Source organism: Gopherus evgoodei, chromosome 11 (genome assembly GCF_007399415.2).
Source record: "Gopherus evgoodei ecotype Sinaloan lineage chromosome 11, rGopEvg1_v1.p, whole genome shotgun sequence".
NCBI lineage: Eukaryota > Metazoa > Chordata > Testudines > Testudinidae > Gopherus > Gopherus evgoodei.
Genome location: NC_044332.1, coordinates 51,131,074 through 51,151,486, shown reverse-complemented (window position 1 = coordinate 51,151,486; position 20,413 = coordinate 51,131,074). Strand labels below are relative to the sequence as shown.

The 20,413-nt window shown below is 39.9% G+C and overlaps 1 protein-coding gene across 1 annotated transcript in view; it reads left to right on the top strand.

Moving 5' to 3' along the window:
• The window catches only part of KCNJ3 (potassium inwardly rectifying channel subfamily J member 3), a 199,548-nt gene extending 181,332 nt beyond the window's left edge, over positions 1-18,216 (top strand). Inside the window, exon 3 of the mRNA XM_030580728.1 lies at positions 16,323-18,216. Coding sequence (XP_030436588.1) covers positions 16,323-16,909 — 587 coding nt within the window. The 3' untranslated portion in view covers positions 16,910-18,216. The remainder of the gene's footprint in view (positions 1-16,322) is intronic.
• Positions 18,217-20,413: the final 2,197 nt, after the last annotated feature.

The window sequence follows — 20,413 nt, the reverse complement described above, 5'->3', positions numbered from 1 at the left end:
TAATCTCAGTTCCTTGATACAGACCCTTACAACTGACTTATCTTAAGAATCAGGCTTAGACTGTTGTTTTGGGGGAGAGCATTGTCTCTGTCACAGAGTGGGTGATCCCTTTAAAGGGAGATGGGCCTCAGTCGACCTCTGAGAAACTTCCCTCATTGCCCCAAGTGGAGAGAATGAGTAGTAATGAGTAAGGCTACATTTATGTCACGGAGACCTGTGTGACATTCTCTGTTTCAGCCCCAGGGGCTGTGGGACTCTGGAGCTGGCAGCCAGCGGGGCCCTGGCAGGCGACAGAGCTCCCTGCAAGGTTCTAGCGACAGGTGACAGACTCCTGAGAGAGTCCTCAGGGTTCCAGCGATGGGTGACAACCTTGAGTGGGGGGAAGAGGGATGCCACGGGAGAGTAGCTGGGGATGTCCCATTTTCTCTTTGGGAAATATGGTCACCCAGCAGCTCCCAGCTGCTGTCGGTGAAGGGGGGCCGCCCTGCAGCTTCCAGCTGCCATGGGCAGAGGGGAAATCCCACAGCTCCCAACCACAGGAGGAAGAATCCATGGAGCCGCAGCTGTCCATGACTTTCACTAAAAATAACCATGACAAAATCTTAGTCTTAGTAATGTGTGATGTCTTGTGACTAAAATGGGATCTCTGGCTGTAAATAAGAGGAGAGGTCTGGAGAAGCATTGGGGGAAATCGTTATAGCAGTAGAATTAGCACCTGTAGAGGATCCTGGAATGAGGGCCAGGCCCAGAGAGACATCCCTGGACCAGTGTTCCTAAGGAGGAATGGGGAACTGAAGTGGATCCCAAGAGATGGAAGGCTAAAGCTCAGAGTGGGCAGGGATTTCAGAAGTGTCTGGTTTCTTTGCAGTCTTGAGTTCTACTGAGGGACTCCCTGGAGAAGCCCTGGGACCAGCTACTCTGCAAAGAAGAGTGTGATTAAAGAAGAGATGGGGAGGAGAAAGGCATGGTCAAAGAGGACTTCTGTTTTGAGATTCTATTTAACCTGGAAAGACTTTACTGTTGGCTCAGGTGGAACTGGGTGAGAGGAATCTGAAGAGGCCACCTGAGAGAAGGCAGTTTAGGGCCTGAGCAGTTACAACTGCACTTCAATGCCCTAAAAGTGTATTGAATTCAGAAAGAGAACCAGCTAGACGGCTGAGCAATGGGAATTCCTGAGACAGAGGGACAATCCTGGGGCAGTGACACTGCAATTATCTCTTATGATTTCACCCAGACAGTAGGGAGAGCTCAGGAGGCAGCAGATGGTTACATTCTCAATGAAGTGTTCTATTTTAAGAGAGGTGGTTTAGTTTAGTTTTTTACCAGAGATGGGAAGGGCAGTTTTCATTTGGACCAAGGCTTAGTCTAGGATTTTGGGTTCAGTCACAGGCCAGTCAATGGCTTGAGGTTGAATCGAGGGTCAGATTTGATAGCACAGAAATACTGGTTGCTGTTCTTGCAATATTAAACCCAAACGAGGGGTGAGTTTGTGGAAGACTTTTAGATTGTGTCAGTTTGGGACAGTTTTGGATATAGACATTAGTTTAGAATTCATATGAATTTTATTTAACTCTGTACATGTGCTCAGATAGGCAATGTTGTTGTGTATTTGACCTGACTGGTTAATCAGTATTCATGGCTTTGTAGAGTTATTTCTGTCAGGATGATATTGGGGAAAAGGAATCAGTTAAATTTTTGATGTAATCATCATTGTTTACAAAAAATGCACATGGAGTCCTGTTTCCCTGAATCCCATAGAAACATATAAACAGCAGGCATTGTCTTTGTTCAAACATCCCTAAATCTGCCACTCCACTGACCTCTGTGCCCAAGAAGCTCTGTCTCTCTGCTTCCTCGAGGGGTCATGCTCAGAACTACGTTTCTTGGCATTTTGCCTACAATTAGTATTCTAGCCCCAATTAATCTAATCAGCCTGGTTTAGCCCCACTTAAGCCATGCAATTTAGTCCCTCAGGTAATAGCCTTCACTGTCTCAAGCTGTTTAACTAAAGGGGTTTCACTGCTTATTGAATTGAGTTTGAGCATGCCTGGCACACCCATTGGCTTTTAACATAGTCAGTATAGTCTTTGTTTCAGCATAACAGGAATATTTTAAATAAATAAAAATATTAAAACACAGAATATTTTCTGCATGATATTTTGTTGTTTCCTGTGCATAGCAAAGAGAAATTCTGAAGCAGTGTAGAAAATTGCGTGCTATGGTTTATTTGCAGTTTAAATGTATATAAATAACACAACAGTGAAATAGTGTGCTTACTCCCTGTGACTTTAGAAAGAAAAGGTCTAAACAACTGCTGAGTTGCAAATGTTGTTTAATATTTCGTGAGTCTGTAGACGTATAAAAAGAATATCTGAATTTCTGTCAGTGGAGGAGGCTAGAAGAAAGCTTTGACGGTAATGAAAAATAGTAATTACAATATATTTAAATGTAATGACAATTTGAAAACAAAGTAGTGTTGCCAACTCTTACGATTTCTTCTCCAGTGATGTGATTTTTGACTGGGACTGGAGTGATGAGGGGCAGGAGGGAGCTAAAGAGTCCAACAGCTCAGGGTAGCTCCCCTCCTGTGAGCAATGGGGGCAGGACAGCACCACTGCTCCTTCGTCCTCGCCTGCAGCAGCACATGGCCTGGAAGGGGGGGTGAAGTACTCTGGAGCTGCCCCCACCAGTCTGGAAGAGGGGAAAGAGGATCCTGTTGCAGCTTCTGCCCAAGTGTTTGAGAGGGAGGTGAAGAACCTCTTGAAGGAGCGGACATGGAGGTGGATTGAACTGAGAGGTGGGGGCTGAACTGATGGGACTGAATTACTGGGCAGGGAATAGGCAGTTGTGGGAGTGAGAGCTCCTTCAGCCTGGCCCACAATCAGCTTATTCATTAAATTTGGGAGAATGGGCAACAGTAATTGTCATATACTGAGGATGAGGAGGGCAATTTAAACATACAAAAGACCAAAGCGCCCCCCCCCAAAAGTCTTATGATTTCTGGGCCAATCTCATGATTTTTGATCTCTGAAGTTTGGCAATACTGGCATTGTCTAATGAATACAGTACCTCAGCACCTGAGAAACTGAAAAAATTAAGAGGAAAAGTACTTTATATAAAAATATTGCAGGATCAGGGCCTTTATTTGTAATTTGTCGTATTCACAAACATATACAAGGAACTGACCGCTCTGACAGTAAAATTGAAACTGTTTGTAGGTCTTCAATACTAACACCTGTTGTCATGCTACTCAGACTGCTATTATTACTTGCAATGCCCTTAACAGTCAATACCTCCATCTCTCATTTGCTATAGAGATGTTGACTCTGGCCACCAATCAGCCCATGATAGCAGCCTCAATCATCTACTTGTTAAATTTTCAAACAAGCATCTTCCAGCTCTCTCCCATGCTGTCTCTCATGCTTGGGAGGAGTGCCTCATAAACATCCACAAAGCTATCTCATTATCCACCCTCAAAACTCTCCTTTGCTGTGATGTCTTCTAAAAGAACAACAGTGGTTAGGCTGTTGGGGTACCGAGACCACTGCCTGTTGTGCTGACCACTAGTGTCTCATTGTTTCCCTATGCTCATGTGTCGATCTGTCTCTCCATCTGTTGTGTCCTGGTTTAGACTGTAAGCTCTCTAGGATAGGCTCATCCTTGTTCTGTGTTTGTACAGTGCCTAGCTCAATGGGGTCCTGGTCCTAGAGCTGAGCAAATAATTGAACCAAACAGAAACATTGCACAAAAAAATTAATTTGATCTGAAATTAATTTTTTCAGGTCTTCATTTTGTCATGATTTTGGACTTTTTTTTAAACCATTTTTTAAATAATGCAAAGAAACTGCCTGTGTTTTGGAACAGATCATTTTATGTTTTGTTTCATGCCTGTTGATGCCAGAATACATTGGGCCTGTGATAGAATTAGGCCATACAATCCTCACAGTTCTTCTGTTGGTTGTGATGGAAGAAAGTTTTAAAAGACTGTAAATAATATGGCGTGGCCATTTCACACTGAAGAGTTTGTCAAGCCTGCAGACTACTTTACTGAGCCATTTGTTTTGATTATTATTTGGGGGGACAATAAAGATAACACAGACATATGCAAATTTTCAGTAATCTATTTGTTATATCCTGATAAATTTAAGCTATACATTCTAGAGTACTTTATGCAAGATTGACTACTAATTGCAATATTCAGCCTACATTTCTTCACCTATATAACTTGAAGAAAATCTAAAGCATATTAACAATGGACATAAACTTTGTATGTCAAATTCTCCTTATAAATTCTTGAGTGTGCACGCTACTTCCATGGAATTCAAAGGGATTTGTATGTATGGTTCAGAGAACGGTTAACCCTCCTGAAATGAGAGGTGGCACTTCTATGTGTCTCCACATCCTTAGTGACTGATTCGTGTCTCGTTGATTTCAGTGGGAACAGGACTATGCCGGAGTGTGTAATTAACATAAAGTTATGTATATGTGACAATGGAACATGGAAAGATAAGAGATGATTGAGGATATCCATTTGGTGCTCATCACCATAGTGTCTGAGCACCTGTATTGTATCTGGGTGCATCTTAAATAGTTGTAACATGCTGACAGTAGAGGCCTTCAGGAAGCATTCATTGGTTTGTCCACCTGGAAGGGGCCGGGGGGGGAGAGAAGATTATCAAGAATGAATTTGTGATACTGGACTTTGGGTATATTAGCAGTCTTATTATTTAATTGATAAAGTAAATTGAACTAATTTTGTTAAACTGGAAAAAATTGCATTTATACTATTCCCTTAGGCAACAATTAAAAATGTTTACTAGTCTGTAACTATAAAAAATGACCTCAAACATGATTAAACCAAGACCATTTAAAACTGTTCTGTTTTATTAGAGGCTAGATGGTCATAAACTGATATTTCCTTGTGATCTGTCTGTCCCCATGGTAACCTGATTGCACATTGTTGTTAACACACACTTCCTTACAATAGGTATAAACCAAGTTTTTATCATAGTTTAGAGGGCAGCAAAACGGAATTGAGAGAGATGATTTAGCTGGGCTTTTTCATTACCCTACGTATAAAGATAGAGCTGTATATGATGGCGAATCGATGTCAATAAGTATTCAAACAGTGTGATAAGATCAGATATTAACAATGTAAAACTGTTGTTTAAAACTCAAGGTAATGGCATTTTGCAGTGTTCCCTTTTGGGTACAAATACAAGAGAAATATGTTTTATGTTCAAGGTATCTGTACTCTTTAAAGCTGTGAGCCACAGAATCTCCCAGGATATTGTATTCCGGTTGCATCATGTTGTCCATAAACTATTAGAGCCTTTTCTCACCATGAGTGAGGTTCACGTCTGTGCAGTAGACCAGCACAAGGCCCACTGCACATACATTAGTCCCATGTAAGAGGGAATTAAATGGTACACAGGGCATGTGCCAGCTCTCAGCACAGAGATGATGTTCCCCATCTCATTATTAAACAACTTCAGGTCTAGAGATCTGCCATCACACAAAGAACCCTAATACATTTACAGGAACCCAGTGATGTGATTTATTTGGCCAAGATTTCTGCACGTTGGTGACACTGTTAACACTTTGCATGAGGGAACAGAGTCAAACATTTTGTACTATCAAAAAAGATGTCCATGAAAGCTGCTTTACAAAATGTATTATTTGACCATCTTTTCATGTTTGAATACCGGTTGCTTTTGATTCTCTATTACGTATGATAATTGCTTTCCTTGTCCTGTAGAATAGTGTGTAACAAAATCACTACAATAAATTCCCATTTATCCAAATGGCCCAGGGGACATCAACAAGTTTCAGATATCCAGGCATTCCGATGAACAGCACTGATTAGCTAACCTGGGCTACATGGGGGATGCACTGATGGATTCAGATAATGAGAATTTTCAGATAAAAGGAATTGGGATAACTGGAATTATACTGTATTTATCTAAGTTACATTTGGCCACTTTATGTACTGGTATAAGACTTTGTTCAGTTGCTTACATGGTGTGACAGAGTGTGCAATAGCACAATTACATAATATAATGGCACACGGGGAACCATTGAGAAGAACCTTTATGCTATCTCACCACAGCTTTCTTTAATGCTATGTGACTGCAAAGGAAAAATGTAGCTCCAGGAAATTCTGAAAAACAATGCATTTGGTTATAATTGGGTCACTTAAATATTTCAGTTAGAATGTTCTTTTTAGTTACTCAGTTACAGTCCTGAGTGATTGCAGCTGCAGCTACTTAAGGGGGAAATTCATTAATGAATTTTTAGCCCATAATTCTTCAGCATCCATCTGTATCCATAGTCCAATCAAGTTGGGAAAACTTTTTCCTTGGTCATAGGCAATAAACGTTTGTTAATTGTAGCCTAAAGCAGTGAAATAAATATAATTTTTTTTCAAGCGTTGCAAAACAGATTATGTTAAGAGATTAGATTAAATGCATGCTTGCCAAGATATCCATCAGATGACAGTCTTACACATGTTTTTATCATCGTCTTTCTGCCAGTACAAATCAGTGAATACTGCATGTCTTTTAGCTCTCTGCTTATCCGCAGCTCAGTTTGCTATCTGTGACCTGTCTCCTGTGAGAGGATAGAACTCCCTCATAGTTACATGGATTACTTTCATGCAGGAACTTTTTATTTCAGATTTTTATTAAAAACTAATAAAAATTAAACTAGCCAACAAAAAACAAATTCAGATCCACAAGCATCAGTTGATTTCTTTGTCCCTTAAGATTTAGGGTACTGTCTGCACAGAACCACTTTGTTAAAGCTTGGTTCAGTTTCCTTCACATGCAAACCCCTAATTTGTTTTCAGTGTTTCACGTTTTAAAAAATAAAGTAAGGATTTTTCTGCTCTTCTGTTGGTGTTTATGAAGTTTCTTTCAACGGGAGAGAAACTGCCTACATATGCCTAAACCAGGGTAATATTGTTCAACATATTCCTCACACCTCTGGCAGGTGCATTCCAAAAGGGGACAGGACCATTGTCCTACCTTTTCCTCACCCTCTTTGGCCTGGTGCATCCTGGGAGCATACGAAGAGAGTGATCAGGTGGGGACTACAATTGTGGATAGTCCTAATGTGGGCTGCACAAATGAGAGCGTGGGTCTTTGTACCATTCCTCCTCACAATCTGATCCTAGGTTCCATTCATTTATCCTTGTGTAGTGCTATTGATGGCAGTGGAGTTACACAGGTGTAACTGAGAACCTGCAGAATCATCATTACTGGTGATGATTTGCAAGATGGAAAAGATTCTGCTTCACTCTTAGAGCTCAGCTTGAATTTGCAGGGATGACAGCTATGGGGGGAAAAACTGTACTTGTAAGCTAAACACACTTGTTATAACTATCTGTGATCGCAAGCAAACCTGTAATCTGTGGTACCATGTTTGCAAAGTCATTTTTAAAGAAGAACTAGACACTAAGGATTAAGTGAGTTTAATGTTCTTTTTTTAAAACTCTCTGGGATGTTTGAATGAATGGTGCTAGGACAGTGCAAAGACTTATCTCATTTGCTCAATAATAAATGCTATAGCTATAAGTAAGCAAAAAAAAAAACCCACTTCAATTAAAACTCCTTGTTTTAACTTGTTCATAATTTTCAAGGAGCCAGTGTTGGTGTAGCTTCCTTGACGGAAATGTGTCTCATTGAAAAATTACCATGCAGTCCCCTGCTGTGTCCTATGTCCTGAGTAGGACTGAATGATAACTCACCCCAGCCCTCCTGCATCTAGCCCCTGAGTAGTTCTCACCTCTCAGGGTGCAATGCATAATAAATACACTATCTGAACCCCAAAATGCCCCATTTAGAGCTCTCAGCTCCCAGGAAGGACTGCATAATAGCATAGGAGAACCTCAGAGTTACCAACACCTTGGGAATGGAACTTGTTCATAACTCTGAACAAAACATTATGGTTGGCCTTTCAAAAGTTTACAACTGAACATTGACTTCATACAACTTTAAAACTTTAGCATGCAGAAGAAAAATGCTGCTTTCCCTTTATTCTTTTAGTAGTTTGTTTGACACAGTACTATACTGTATTTGCTTTTTTTCTTTCTCTCTCTCTGTGCTGCTGCCTAATTATGTACTTCCATTTCCAAATGAGCTGTGTGGTTGACTGGTCAGTTCGTAACTCTGGTGTTCGTAACTGAGGTTCTACTGTACACCCAACCAAACATTCCTCGTAATCTCCTGATGTTCACCTTCCTTTCTTTTTGTTTAGTGAGTATGCACTACATCAGAGAGGCCCATTTGTGGCCACTGACAGCATCTGTCTTTTTAGTAGTTTCTAGAGACAGAGTTGTTTCTGATTTCCATTACTCCAGCAGAGAGACACAACCAGGTAGCTGGACACCTACTTAAAGTGGCCAGAGCACTTTTGGAGAAACAGGTGCGAAGACAAGTGAGGAACGAATGACATATGTTTAAACGTGTACACCAGATCAGAAGCTGCCCAGAACCATTCATTGTAACAGAGCTGGAACAGACGCTGGGTAGCATCAAGTGTGTAACAGCTGCATGCTATGACAACATATTTCCAGAATTCCTGAAAAACCTTGGTCCCCGCTTGGTCCTACAGTGCATGTTACCCGACATGGAGAGAATTTTGAGCCCTGACCAAGCTCTCTTTCACTGAGGCCGTAGCACATGTGACTAAGTATTTGCGCTGACCAAATTTGTTGAAAATGGTTTCCAGAGAAACTTGAAAACAGGTGCTGTTTTCATCGACCTAACAGCAGTGTATGAGAAGGGGGCGGTGGCGGAGAAGATGAGTGCTTGGAGACAACAGAGCAATGAGTTACCCCAGGGCTCCGTGCTTTCTCCCACCCTGTTTAACCTTTACATCAATGACTTGCCAATAACGGAGTCATGAATGTTCATTTACACAGATGACATCTGTTGCAGTACCGAGGCCCAGACATTTCACAAGTTTGATGCCACCTTAAACTGGGACATGATAAAGTTAGGTGACTACTTTAGAACTTGGCACCTCTAGCCAAGCATCATAAAAACAATCTCCAGTTTATTCCATCTTCATGACACCAGCGCAACCCAAGAACTGAATGTTTATCTGAATGGTCAGAAGGTGAAGCATGAAGTAGAACTAGCCTATCTAGATGTGACCTTAGAGCGCACACTAAGTTACCATGCCCACCTGAAGCAGACAGCTTCTAAAGTTAAGTCGTGTAACAATCTTCTTTGCATGGCTTTCAGTTCTGAGCAACATTGATCTTCCTAGTATCAGATGAGAGGTTGCCGCTGGCAAGTTACTGGAGAAAGTACGTGCCAATACACGCCTGCCACTGCACAATGACCTTTTTAAACCACCAGCTGCACGTTTGCTGTCACTTTGCCCATTCTGGTGAGAGGAATGGATATCTGCTATAATCCCCAACCAGGCCCTCATCGCCGACTCCACAATCTTCCTGCCTGGTTTTGACCTGCCCTGTCACCAGTGGTCCCTGTTGAGCAGGTTCTGGACTGGGCAAGGTCTCTCTGCAGCCAACCAGGATCTCTGGAGCCTTCGTGACAGCCCTTTGTGCAGCTGCAGCACAGCACAGATGATGCACATTGACAATGAATGCCTGCTGACTAGGTTCAGTGGTGGCCTAGAAGAACTGCATCACGCCACTGAAGATGCCTATGCACACGCTCAATAAAATAAATAATTCCAGCATATTACTTAAGACTTATCTACACTTAAAAGGCGGCAGAGGTGTAGCTGCACCAATGCAGCTGTGCTGCTTTAGTGCTTCAGTGGAGATGCTACCTACACAGGTAGGAGAGCTTCTGGCATAGGCACTCCATCTTGCTGAGAGGAAGTAGCTATGTCAACAGGAGATGCCCTCCCATCAACATAGTGCAGCCTACTGGGAGTTAGGGGTATAACTATGTCATTAAGGGGTGTGGATTTAGTAACACTGACATAACTGCTAGTGTAGGCCAAGGCTGAGTTAAACTTAGATAGATGACACTGTCATTTTTGATTACACAAAAACTTCTGTTTGTAATTTACGAGTTAGTGACTCAAAAAGCTCTATGCAAGTCATCTTACAAAAATAATTAATACTGTAAAATTTGTGCTATTTTCTAGTCATCAGTGTACACTAGACAGTAACTCTTGAGCAGTTCCTGCTTTGTGGCTCACTAAGGTGCCTCTTTCATAGTAAATTAGATATAATTTGAACCGCATTGTCAAAGCCCACAGTTTTGGTGTGTTGTCAATTATCTCTTTTGTAAAGAGATCTTTTCATTTTATGTAATTTGTTAACTACACTAAACAAAGGTCAACAGAGCTGAACAACCATGTTTGTTTACAGTGATCACAGATCTAATTTCCTACGCCACTGTATTCATTTTCCATATATTGCTTACAAACACCCATCTACTAATGAGTTCCCTAGCTAACATGAGATAAAAAGAAACTGAAGTTGAAGGTTGTCGTTGGGATTGTTTTTTGGCTGTGCCTCTGTAGATAATGAACAACTGCATAATAAAGGACACAGATGGGCCACGTACTCAACCTAACTAACACTCTGCTAAAATTTATTTCATGATGCTCTGTTGTGTGATGTGATTCTTTTCCACAATAATTTCATAACAAAATTGAAAGGCCCTGGGATAAAAAGAAAACTGGTCATTAATCTAATTTATATACATAAGACATTCACTGCGTATAAATAATATAGCTTACCTGAATGGAAGATGTCCATGGTTGAAGATTTGTTGTGCAACAGGACTTTTCAATATCATACTTTCTTTCACGTTATTTTAATAAAAAGCAGAAATGACCATGAAAAGAATTAAACAAAACTGGCAGAATAATACTAGTATGATGCACTAAAGCATATCTGTTTGCATTATTATAATTAATTAATTTGAAAATGAAAGATATGTTTCCAGGAAAGACTGTTCATCAGCAAAACGGTGGATTCAGTAAGACTTTATCAGAGATTATATTCTGACAATAGGGTTTGTTTGTTTGTATCTTTCAAAGGCTTCATTTAACCTTTTTTCTCATTTTTGAGTGTTGTCCTTTGCTGCTGCCTAAACCAGGGATGTATGCTCATGTATGTGTATTTTTCTCAAAACAAATTAGCCATTCCTACTGTTCATAATAATAAATAGTGTAAAATTGCAATTAAGAGTTGCAAAACACGTTGATAGATTTAGAATGTAATTATGTTCACAGATAACCGCAAATAAAAAAGTCAAATCAAACCACCCATGGGAATCAGTTACAATGACTGATATGAAAATGTAGCTGTTGAAAATATAGCCTGTTCCTTACACTCAGTTCTCCTTATTTCTCCTAAATCTTCTGATAAAATCAGTTTTCTACCATAATATACTTTTAATTTCAAATTTTCAGGTATGTGAATAGGCATGGCATCAGGCACTGAGTTGACATTAGCAGCAAAACATTAGAGGAGGAACCCTATTTTTAAACACTTGATTATAACTTGTAACAGGAGCCAATACAAATGTTTTGAGATTAGCAAAAGCGCAGTACATAAGTGAATTACCATATAGTACTGTACAGTGCATAAAAGCGATTACAAAACAAAATTTAGCCATTGTTGAACAGATAACTATTTCCGCCACTTTTCTGGGTCCCAGAAAATTCTTACTTACTGTGCCCAGCCCCCTGGCATACAGCCTGAAAGTGTGGGGCCACTCTACCCATTAATTCTCCAGCCTGGGCTGTGTTTCTCTCAATGCTTTGCCAGTGACAAACAGCAAACTCCTCCAAGTGCTGTTCTCACAGCCACTGGCATACAGAGACACAGCCAGCGAAGTTGCATGAATGCTTTTTAAGCCACTCATGAACTGCACAGAGGGAAATGCCAGCAAATTCCCTCCAGATCCCAGCCTTGCAACCCAGAAATGTACCCTCTTACACTGTCCAAGACCAAGCTCATTAATTAGTTTGCTGCTTCATAGTGGACATGCACCAGCCTTTGTAATCTGAGCAAATTCCCCAAGCATTTTAGACAAACTCAGTGGTAAAGATAAAACATTAAAATAAGTGTACTGACTACAGAAAGATAGATTATAAGTGGTAGGCATAAAGGTCAGAGATAGTTACCTAAGAAATAAAAAGTGTAAACATTCTAAATCCTAAACTTTATCGGACTCATTAAGCTTTTCTCACCTCACTGGATGTTGCAGGCAGGTTACTGTTCTTAATACACAGGCTGAGTTCCCTTCTCAGCCTGGGACCAGCCTCAGCAGTTCAAAATCTCTGTCTTGCCAGTGTTCTTGCCGCTTTCAGAATAGATGGGGGAAGTGATCTCATGATGCTACTGGCCCCTTTTTGTACTCTCAATTCATGGGCTTGAAAAAATACTGGCCCAGGCATGTCCTGATGGGCTTTGCTGAGTCACAAATCCCCACTGTGTGGGGCTTGCATAACTGTCTCCTATTGAATTGTAAATCTCTTGTTTATAGTTCCCCTGCTGGTCAATGGCGGGTGATGGTTGTTTAACAGCCACCTGGGTATGGGTCACCGCCTTTGTTGCCACTGATGAGCTAGCTGTGGGCATCTCCTAAACTCACAACATATTTCAATAATAACCATATAGCAAAAATCTCATAACTCCATATATAATGATGATCTGTATTTTTTCACAGAACAATGAGTTTTAGAAGATCATGACCTTTTATATGATACATTACAAGGCATTTGTTGTAAAAATAAATAAATAAATAAATAACCATACACTAGTATTGGGGTTACAGGGCGTACTTTGAGGTACCTATGGGCTGACTGAATTGTGGCTAGTTTTCTTCCATGAACATATAAGTGAGCATGCTCTCTAGCAGCCTCAATTCAATTTTGCATCTTTTAGTTTTTGCCATGACTTGTGCTTCTCTTTTTATACTTCCTCTAATTGGTTTTCCATGCCTGGAATCTCTTTTGGCTCATATGTGGTCTTTGTTATAAAACATGCAGCTGCTAATAATTTCTCTACTTCTGTGCAAAAGCAGATGGAGTGGAATAAATTCTTAGTAGAATACTGTGGCTCTGAGCTCCAGGTACAGGGCTCCAGTTGAGATACTGAATGGACAATGGTAACCCAGAAAAGGGATTGGATAACCAGTTCCAGGAGTGATTCCCCCTTTGTTGTTGCCCTACACAGCCCATGCTGCTAGTTGCTCACTATTTCACAGTTTTCTCTCTGTGGCTTCACAGAAGGAAATGGCAGAATACATAGTAGAGAGTTAATGCTCTCAAAGTAAAGTAGGAGAGCCGAATCACAATAATCTGTTAAGAGTTGTGTGGATTGTGTAGTTAGATGAGCAGGGCAGGTGCATCAAATATTCAGTGAGAATGTTTGAAATTCAGTGAATATTAGGGCAAGTTCTGCAAAACTGGGATTATTTTTATGAATAATCTGGCCAAACGTACATTTCAGAAGTGTGCAGGTATTTATTGAAGTTCCTGCTTTGTGCGTGCGTGTGTGTGTGTTAATGTAAATTCTGTGGAAAAAGACTAAGAATTTGCCAGTTGGGGGGGGGGTTGTTTAACTTTCTTTTTAATGCATTTCAAAATCTAACAATGTTATATAGCATGCTGGATATGCCAATACATCAAAATATGTTATAAAAACATTATAGATATAAAACTTCTTTAAGAAAAATTTTTATCATTTGTGTGCAGTTGGTAGAATTTACATAGGCAAAACCCATTACCTGTGCGGGCGTACACTCATCATGCCGATATACTCTCACAAGTGACACGCAAAGGGGAACATGTTAAAAATATGGCCTGTAAAATGCTACATAGAAATAATAATAACAATACTTAGCATTTATTTAGCATATTATATCTTCAAGATGCTTACAAATGTGAATTGATTAATCCTCGCATTACCTGTGGGGGATTTAAGACAAAGGGCAGTTAAATGACCTGCTACATTCTGTATCAGTGCAAACCTGGGAGTTCTTGGCTCTCAAAGAAGGTTATGTTCCTTGGATAGCAAGATAACTAATCTGTGTCTAGTTCTGCATTGCAGATGGTCTGCTCTCTGAAAATATAAACAAAGTCTCTTTTATGCTGAGATGGGAGTAAACAAGAACTTTTAAACCCTCAAGATTTGGTACTATTCATTTAAACCCTGAAGAGGCAGCTTAATATTGTTACATTAATGTTTGTCACTTTCTAATTCAAATCTAAACAATTGGCCATTAAACTACATTACTATTTTATCTACAAATTTGGAAACAGAACAGCCACCACATAAACAGTCATTGTAACTGAAGTCAGGACCAGCGCCAGGGTTTCTCGCGCCCTAGGTGCATGGCCATTTCGCCGTCCCCCGCGCTGAGCCCGCGGCTCTTGTGGAGCTGCTGCAGGCATTCCTGCGGAGGGTCCGTTGGTCCGTGGCTCTGGTGGAGCTGCCACAGGCATGCCTGCGGCAGCTCCACCAGAGCCGCCTGCTGCCCCCCCCTGGCAAAATGCCGCCCCCTCAATGATCCTGGCGCCCTAGGCGATTGCCTAGGCTGCCTAAATGGGAGCGCCAGCCCTGACTGAAGTACACTGCTTTGAGGTCAATATAAAGCAATAATAGAGGAATGAGAGTGATTTTTTTTTCTCACAGCATGTTTCTGGACTTTTTAAAAATCCATGTATCTATTAACAGTCATGACCCAAACTCAGATTGCTATCTGCCCCTCTGGTAGCTGGTATCTGTGGGACAACAATGTTTAGTGCAGTTTGTTCTTTTGTTTAGTGTTCACTTCTGCAGCAGCTACATACTTCAGTTACAGAGATCAAAACAGAAATGAGCAAAAACAACTAAGAATAAAAAATTCAGTCAAGTGCTAAACAAAATAAATGTGTCTTGTATTGTGCCTGAATTGCTTGCTAGGTGGGCTGCCAAATTTAAATACATAACATAATTGGAGAGAGAAGGAGCTATCTGCTCATTCCACACTGCTATACCCATTCCCAAAGGAGCTGTGGAATTGCTGTATGCCTGTGTATGTGTAGTCCTAATACAGCTGTACTTAACTCCTGATGAATGACCACATTTACTTTACTGATATAAAGCCCAGTTATTTGGGGTCTATACAGGGCTGGGTTTTGGATTAGGCACAATAGGCTTAGGGCCCAACATTGAGTCATCATGTGATAATATCAGAATGTATGGTTTAATTTTTGATAGCCCTCATGGTTGCAAAGAAAACTTAAAAATGTGAACCAAGAATCTGTAGACAGCCAGAAACAATAGCTCTGAGAGGTATGAACTGGAATCTCAATGGGATGTTAATTCCAGAGCTCACTGTGCTGGGATGCCCTGCCAACACCATTTCAAGGGACAGGAGTCTGCATAACTCCTAACTGTCAGGGTAGTTAAACACTGGAATAAATTGCATAGAGAGGTTGGGGAATCTCCATCTCTGGAGATATTTAAGAGTAGGTTAGATAAATGTCTATCAGGGATGGTCTAGACAGTATTTGGTCCTGCCATGAGGGCAGGGAACTGGACTCTTATGACCTCTCAAGGTCCGTTCCAGTCCTAGAGTCTATGAATCTATGAATAAGAAGCATACAATCAAAAATAAAAAATTATGTATTTCAACTATTACGTTAATATGAAGAAAAAATAAATAATTATTCTATGAGAAATAGTTATTCTATTCTCAAAGTAATTTCTAGGTTTGAGCTCTGCCTAATCTGTCTGTCATTTTGGTGTAACAGTCACAGTGGTAAATCTTTGTGCTGGTACCAAGTTAGGTTCTGATCTGCAATCTTGTTTGCACATGACTCCCGTTGGAGAAGAGCAGGCTGCAAAATCTGATGAATTGTTTTTATTCAAAAATGCTTGTGACATTTGTTTTCTGTTCACTGATGAGCTATAGATTTAAATGTATTAAATGACAAAAGTAAAAATTCAATGAAAAACAGAACTGAGGTTGTTCACACACACACACACACACACACACACACACACCCATTTTCTGACCAGCTCTATATTGGAGACGCCAGTAATTTTGATTCGAGAGAATTATTTGATTGGGGATATGCAAAATGTGCAGGTAAGTGACAAAAAAGGCCTATGTAGCCATCTTTCTGATACAGGAACATATCTCCAAAATAGCTAGTCAATGATTTCAGCATTTAATTAGCACTGGTGTGTTAAATGCCTGAAAAAAGCATAACGTGTTTATATGACATATTACAAATCAAGATTCTATACATTCAAAATCAGGTTAGATTTGATTTATGTAATTTTATTTCTTAATAATTTATCAAGGCTTTTGTTCCCTTTTTTGTTGCAGGGATGACATGTCAAGCCCGAACGTCATATACCGAAGATGAAGTTCTCTGGGGTCACCGTTTTTTCCCTGTGATTTCCTTAGAGGAAGGATTTTTTAAAGTAGACTATTCCCAGTTCCATGCAACATTTGAAGTCCCTACTACACCCTACAGTGTGAAAGAACAGGAAGAAATGCTTCTTATATCTTCCCCTTTAATAGGACCAGCTGTAAGTAACAGTAAAGAAAGGAATAATTCTGTAGAATGTCTAGATGGTCTAGATGACATTAGTACAAAGATACCCTCAAAACTGCAGAAAATGACTGGAAGGGAAGACTTTCCCAAAAAACTACTAAGGATGAGTTCTACAACCTCTGAAAAGGCCTACAGCATCGGGGATTTACCTATGAAACTTCAGCGAATAAGCTCAGTTCCTGGCAACTCAGAAGAGAAACTGGTATCTAAAACTACAAAGATGATGTCAGATCCTATGAGTCAGTCTGTGGCTGATTTGCCACCAAAGCTTCAAAAATTGTCAGGAGGAGGAGCTAGAATGGAGGGAAAACTTCCACCCAAATTGAGGAAGATGAATTCTGATCGCTTTACATAACAAGAATAGACATTTAGATATTATTTAAAGTTTGAATTATTAGTCAATCCAATTTGGGCAGGAAAGCAAACTCTCTGAAGAGGGTATAATAGCTAAAAGGTGAAAGTTTCCTAAGCACTACATGCAAACTGGGACAGCAGTGTTCTTCCCAGATAATGATGTACTGTAAGTATAATGTTATAAGGAAAGACCTGAAGTCCTGACTGAGGTCATAGGAGAGCAAATATTAATTGGCATGTAGTATCACAACAAGCATGCAATAATAGTGTGCAATTTTTGCATATAGTTTTCTGGCATGATTCTTACTATATTTATATTGTATATTCTGAAAATATGTAAAGGGGCGGGTGTAATTCTCCCCTCTATTTCTTAAGGGTAAGTAGTAGGTAAAACATGAGTAGGAAAGTTTCAGGGCAAGTTATAATTTAATTTAAAGTGTATTTATTTTTTCTGATGTAAATTGTGATGTTTTGTTCAAACGAAGTAGTTATGGTGCATGTTTTCTTTCTTAAAATAAGGCTATAAGCATTAGTCAATTCCAAACACCAAATTTCTTAGCCTTAAATTATTTGCTTTAATAATGTCTTTGTTTTTTTCCCTGCCATTACAATGCTGGGAGAATTTAAAGTGTACTTCATAAGAGGTATTAGCAAAAAATTGTACTATTTAGGGCTGGGCAAAATATCTCAAAGTTTGTGTTTTAAGTACAAAATGTAAAATAAAATCATGAGATCATTTTCATGACTAATAATATTAGTGTAACAAAACATTCAAAATGGGCACATCTGCTTGATTTTCTTATGTAAGTGGTATCAGTCTGATAGGAAAATGTAAAATCGACTACTTAGACTTTGAGTGAAATTTTGTCCCAATTACATTAAAGGCAAAATACCGATTAGCTTCAATGGGGCTGGGTTTTCACTCTCCACATTTGGGACCCAGTCATGCAAACTGTTACTTGTGCATCAGTGGGACTACTTGTCTGATTAGAGACTACTCACTTGAGTAAGAGTGTGCAGGATCTTTTGCTTTAGTTTTCCAACCAAATTGGAATCTCACAATCAGAATTATTTTTTCTGAATTTTCAAAAATTGCTAAATCACTTACTGAAACGGCAAAAAATGTTAATGCGCTCTTATTGTCGACAAAGTCCATCTAGGCAACTTTCTCCTCTCTTTTAGGGGAATTTTTCTCTCTTGCTTTTTGAAGTGCAAGAGGTCAATTCTTCATAAATGTATTTTTGAACTTGTTTTATTTTTCATTTCACTTCGTTCTAAATTCTCTTGGCAGAGATGAGCCAGCCTGGGTAGGTAGTATTTTGGTACCGATCCTCTGCTTGGAGTTGTCCTAGTTCTTCCACTAAAAGTTGAACTTCTATATAGCGTACATCACAGCATCTGGAAATACTCATTCATTGATGCCATATCATTACTAGAAGTGGTGCTTTGGCATAGTATCTGTATCTGGTTTGGCGTTTCAGGAATAGGTCTGGCTTTTGGGGTATCTTCAGGCAGTGAGTATTTCTGTGTTGGCTCATATCTATTCTGTTCATAAAAGGGTCAGTGTCATTAATTTAACTATAAATGTGTAGCTGGTGCACTTTTGGAAACAGGGTCATTAAATAAGACAACAGCAAAAATAATAGTAATAATTACTATTAATCCTGATCTCAAAGTGTGGGATGTAATTTTTTTGTAATTATCCAAAAGTATGGTAGTACCACAGTGAACAGGAATCTTTTTACTTTCAGAACATACATTGTTATTTTGATAACTGTGTGGTGTTAACTGATTTCAAAGGGCGTTGGACCATCTTAAGTGAGAGAGTGCACATTCGTAGTACTGTGTAAAGAAGTAGTAATAATAGCAGATCTACCAATATCTGGAAAAAATATTTTTTTATTTTATTTTGTAATTGGTTGTAAGGAATGAAAAATAGGGAACCTACATTGCTAGAAGTGTTGATCCAAATATAACAAATGATACACAACACTGTTCACCATCTGCTAATTGTGTACTTATGGATTTCACATTTACTTACTGAGTTTTTCAGAGTTTATAATGATCTTGATCTACATTGCATGCTTGTTAGACTTTTGGCTAAACTGTCAGCTCTTTGCACATTATTTGGGGTGTGTAGTAGTACCATGCTGTAAATGCCTGGTGAGCAAAACTGTGATGCGTTAAAAGATTAATTCTGACAGCTTCATTGTCCCTTTGGTGTTGATACTTTATGACAGGCATTCTTACAAAATACATTTGACATCTGTGCCATTCAGGTCTCAAAAAGTCCTGTCAAAGCAATTTTTGGCACCTCTTATTCCATTGTGTAGGTTTCTGCAGTGTGGAATTTTTTTTTTTTTTTTTTTAAATCTTACCCTTAAGATATTAACTTTTTAGCATTTGCTTATGGGAAACTTTGGAGAAAGTTTGTGCAATATCATCAAGTATATTTTAAAAAAGTAAATAAATTATGCTAGTGGAACCTGAATACAAATGGTATGAGAATTAGAACTGTTGATAAAGTGCAAGTGAAACACAAATTACTTAGGTTGTGTCTACATGACAAAGTTTGATTGGCGTGCAGCTGCAGACTTTTGAATACACTTGGGCACGCACACACTTGGGTGCTTGTGTTGGCGCTGTGCATACTCACCATAAGTGTAAAATGGGGTGCACCAGAGCTAGGTATCCCAGTATGCCCCATGGCACCATCTGGTGCAATGCCTTGTGGGATATTTTTACTGGGCTTTGTGAAATACCAGGGATTTCTGGGAACTAGGGGTCAATTTTCCACCATGCCACTTTCTTCGTCCTTTAGTGCTTGCCCCAATCCCATAATTTTTGCACCATTTTAAAAAACTTCCACAGTCCTGCAAACTGCTTTCCTGTCTCTACCATCTCTTGCAAAAGCCTGGACCCTGCACAGCTCCGCACAATTCTCATGAGTGTTGCTAATACAAGGCGAACAATTCTCCTGTATTTGCAGAACTTGAATGAGTACTACTACAATTGCTCATGCAGTGAGGAAGATGCAGAGATGTTTAAGCACAATGACTGGATGGAGGTAGCCATAGCGGGGGGCTGGGAGTAGAGATCCAGAGCAGCTCCACATGGTGAATCTCTGTGTCTGGGCCTGAGAAACTAGTACTGATTGGTGGGATTGTATCGTAATGCAGGTTTAGGATGACGAACAGCAGCTGCAGAACGTTCAGATGCAAAAGGCCATGTTCCTGGATCTTTGTGGCAAGCTTACTCCAGCCCTCCAGTGCAGACACACCAAAATAAGAGCTGAATTGACAGTGGAGAAGCAAGTGGCAATTTGGATTCTGGAAACTTGCAATACCAGATTGCTATCAATCACTGGCCAATCATGTTGCAGTTGGAAAACCCACAGGGGGAGCCACTGTCAGGCAAATGTGTAAGGCTGCACAGGACTGTGACTTGGCAATGTGCAGGAAATAGTGGCTGGACTTTCAGCAATGGGGTTTCCAAACAGTGGTGG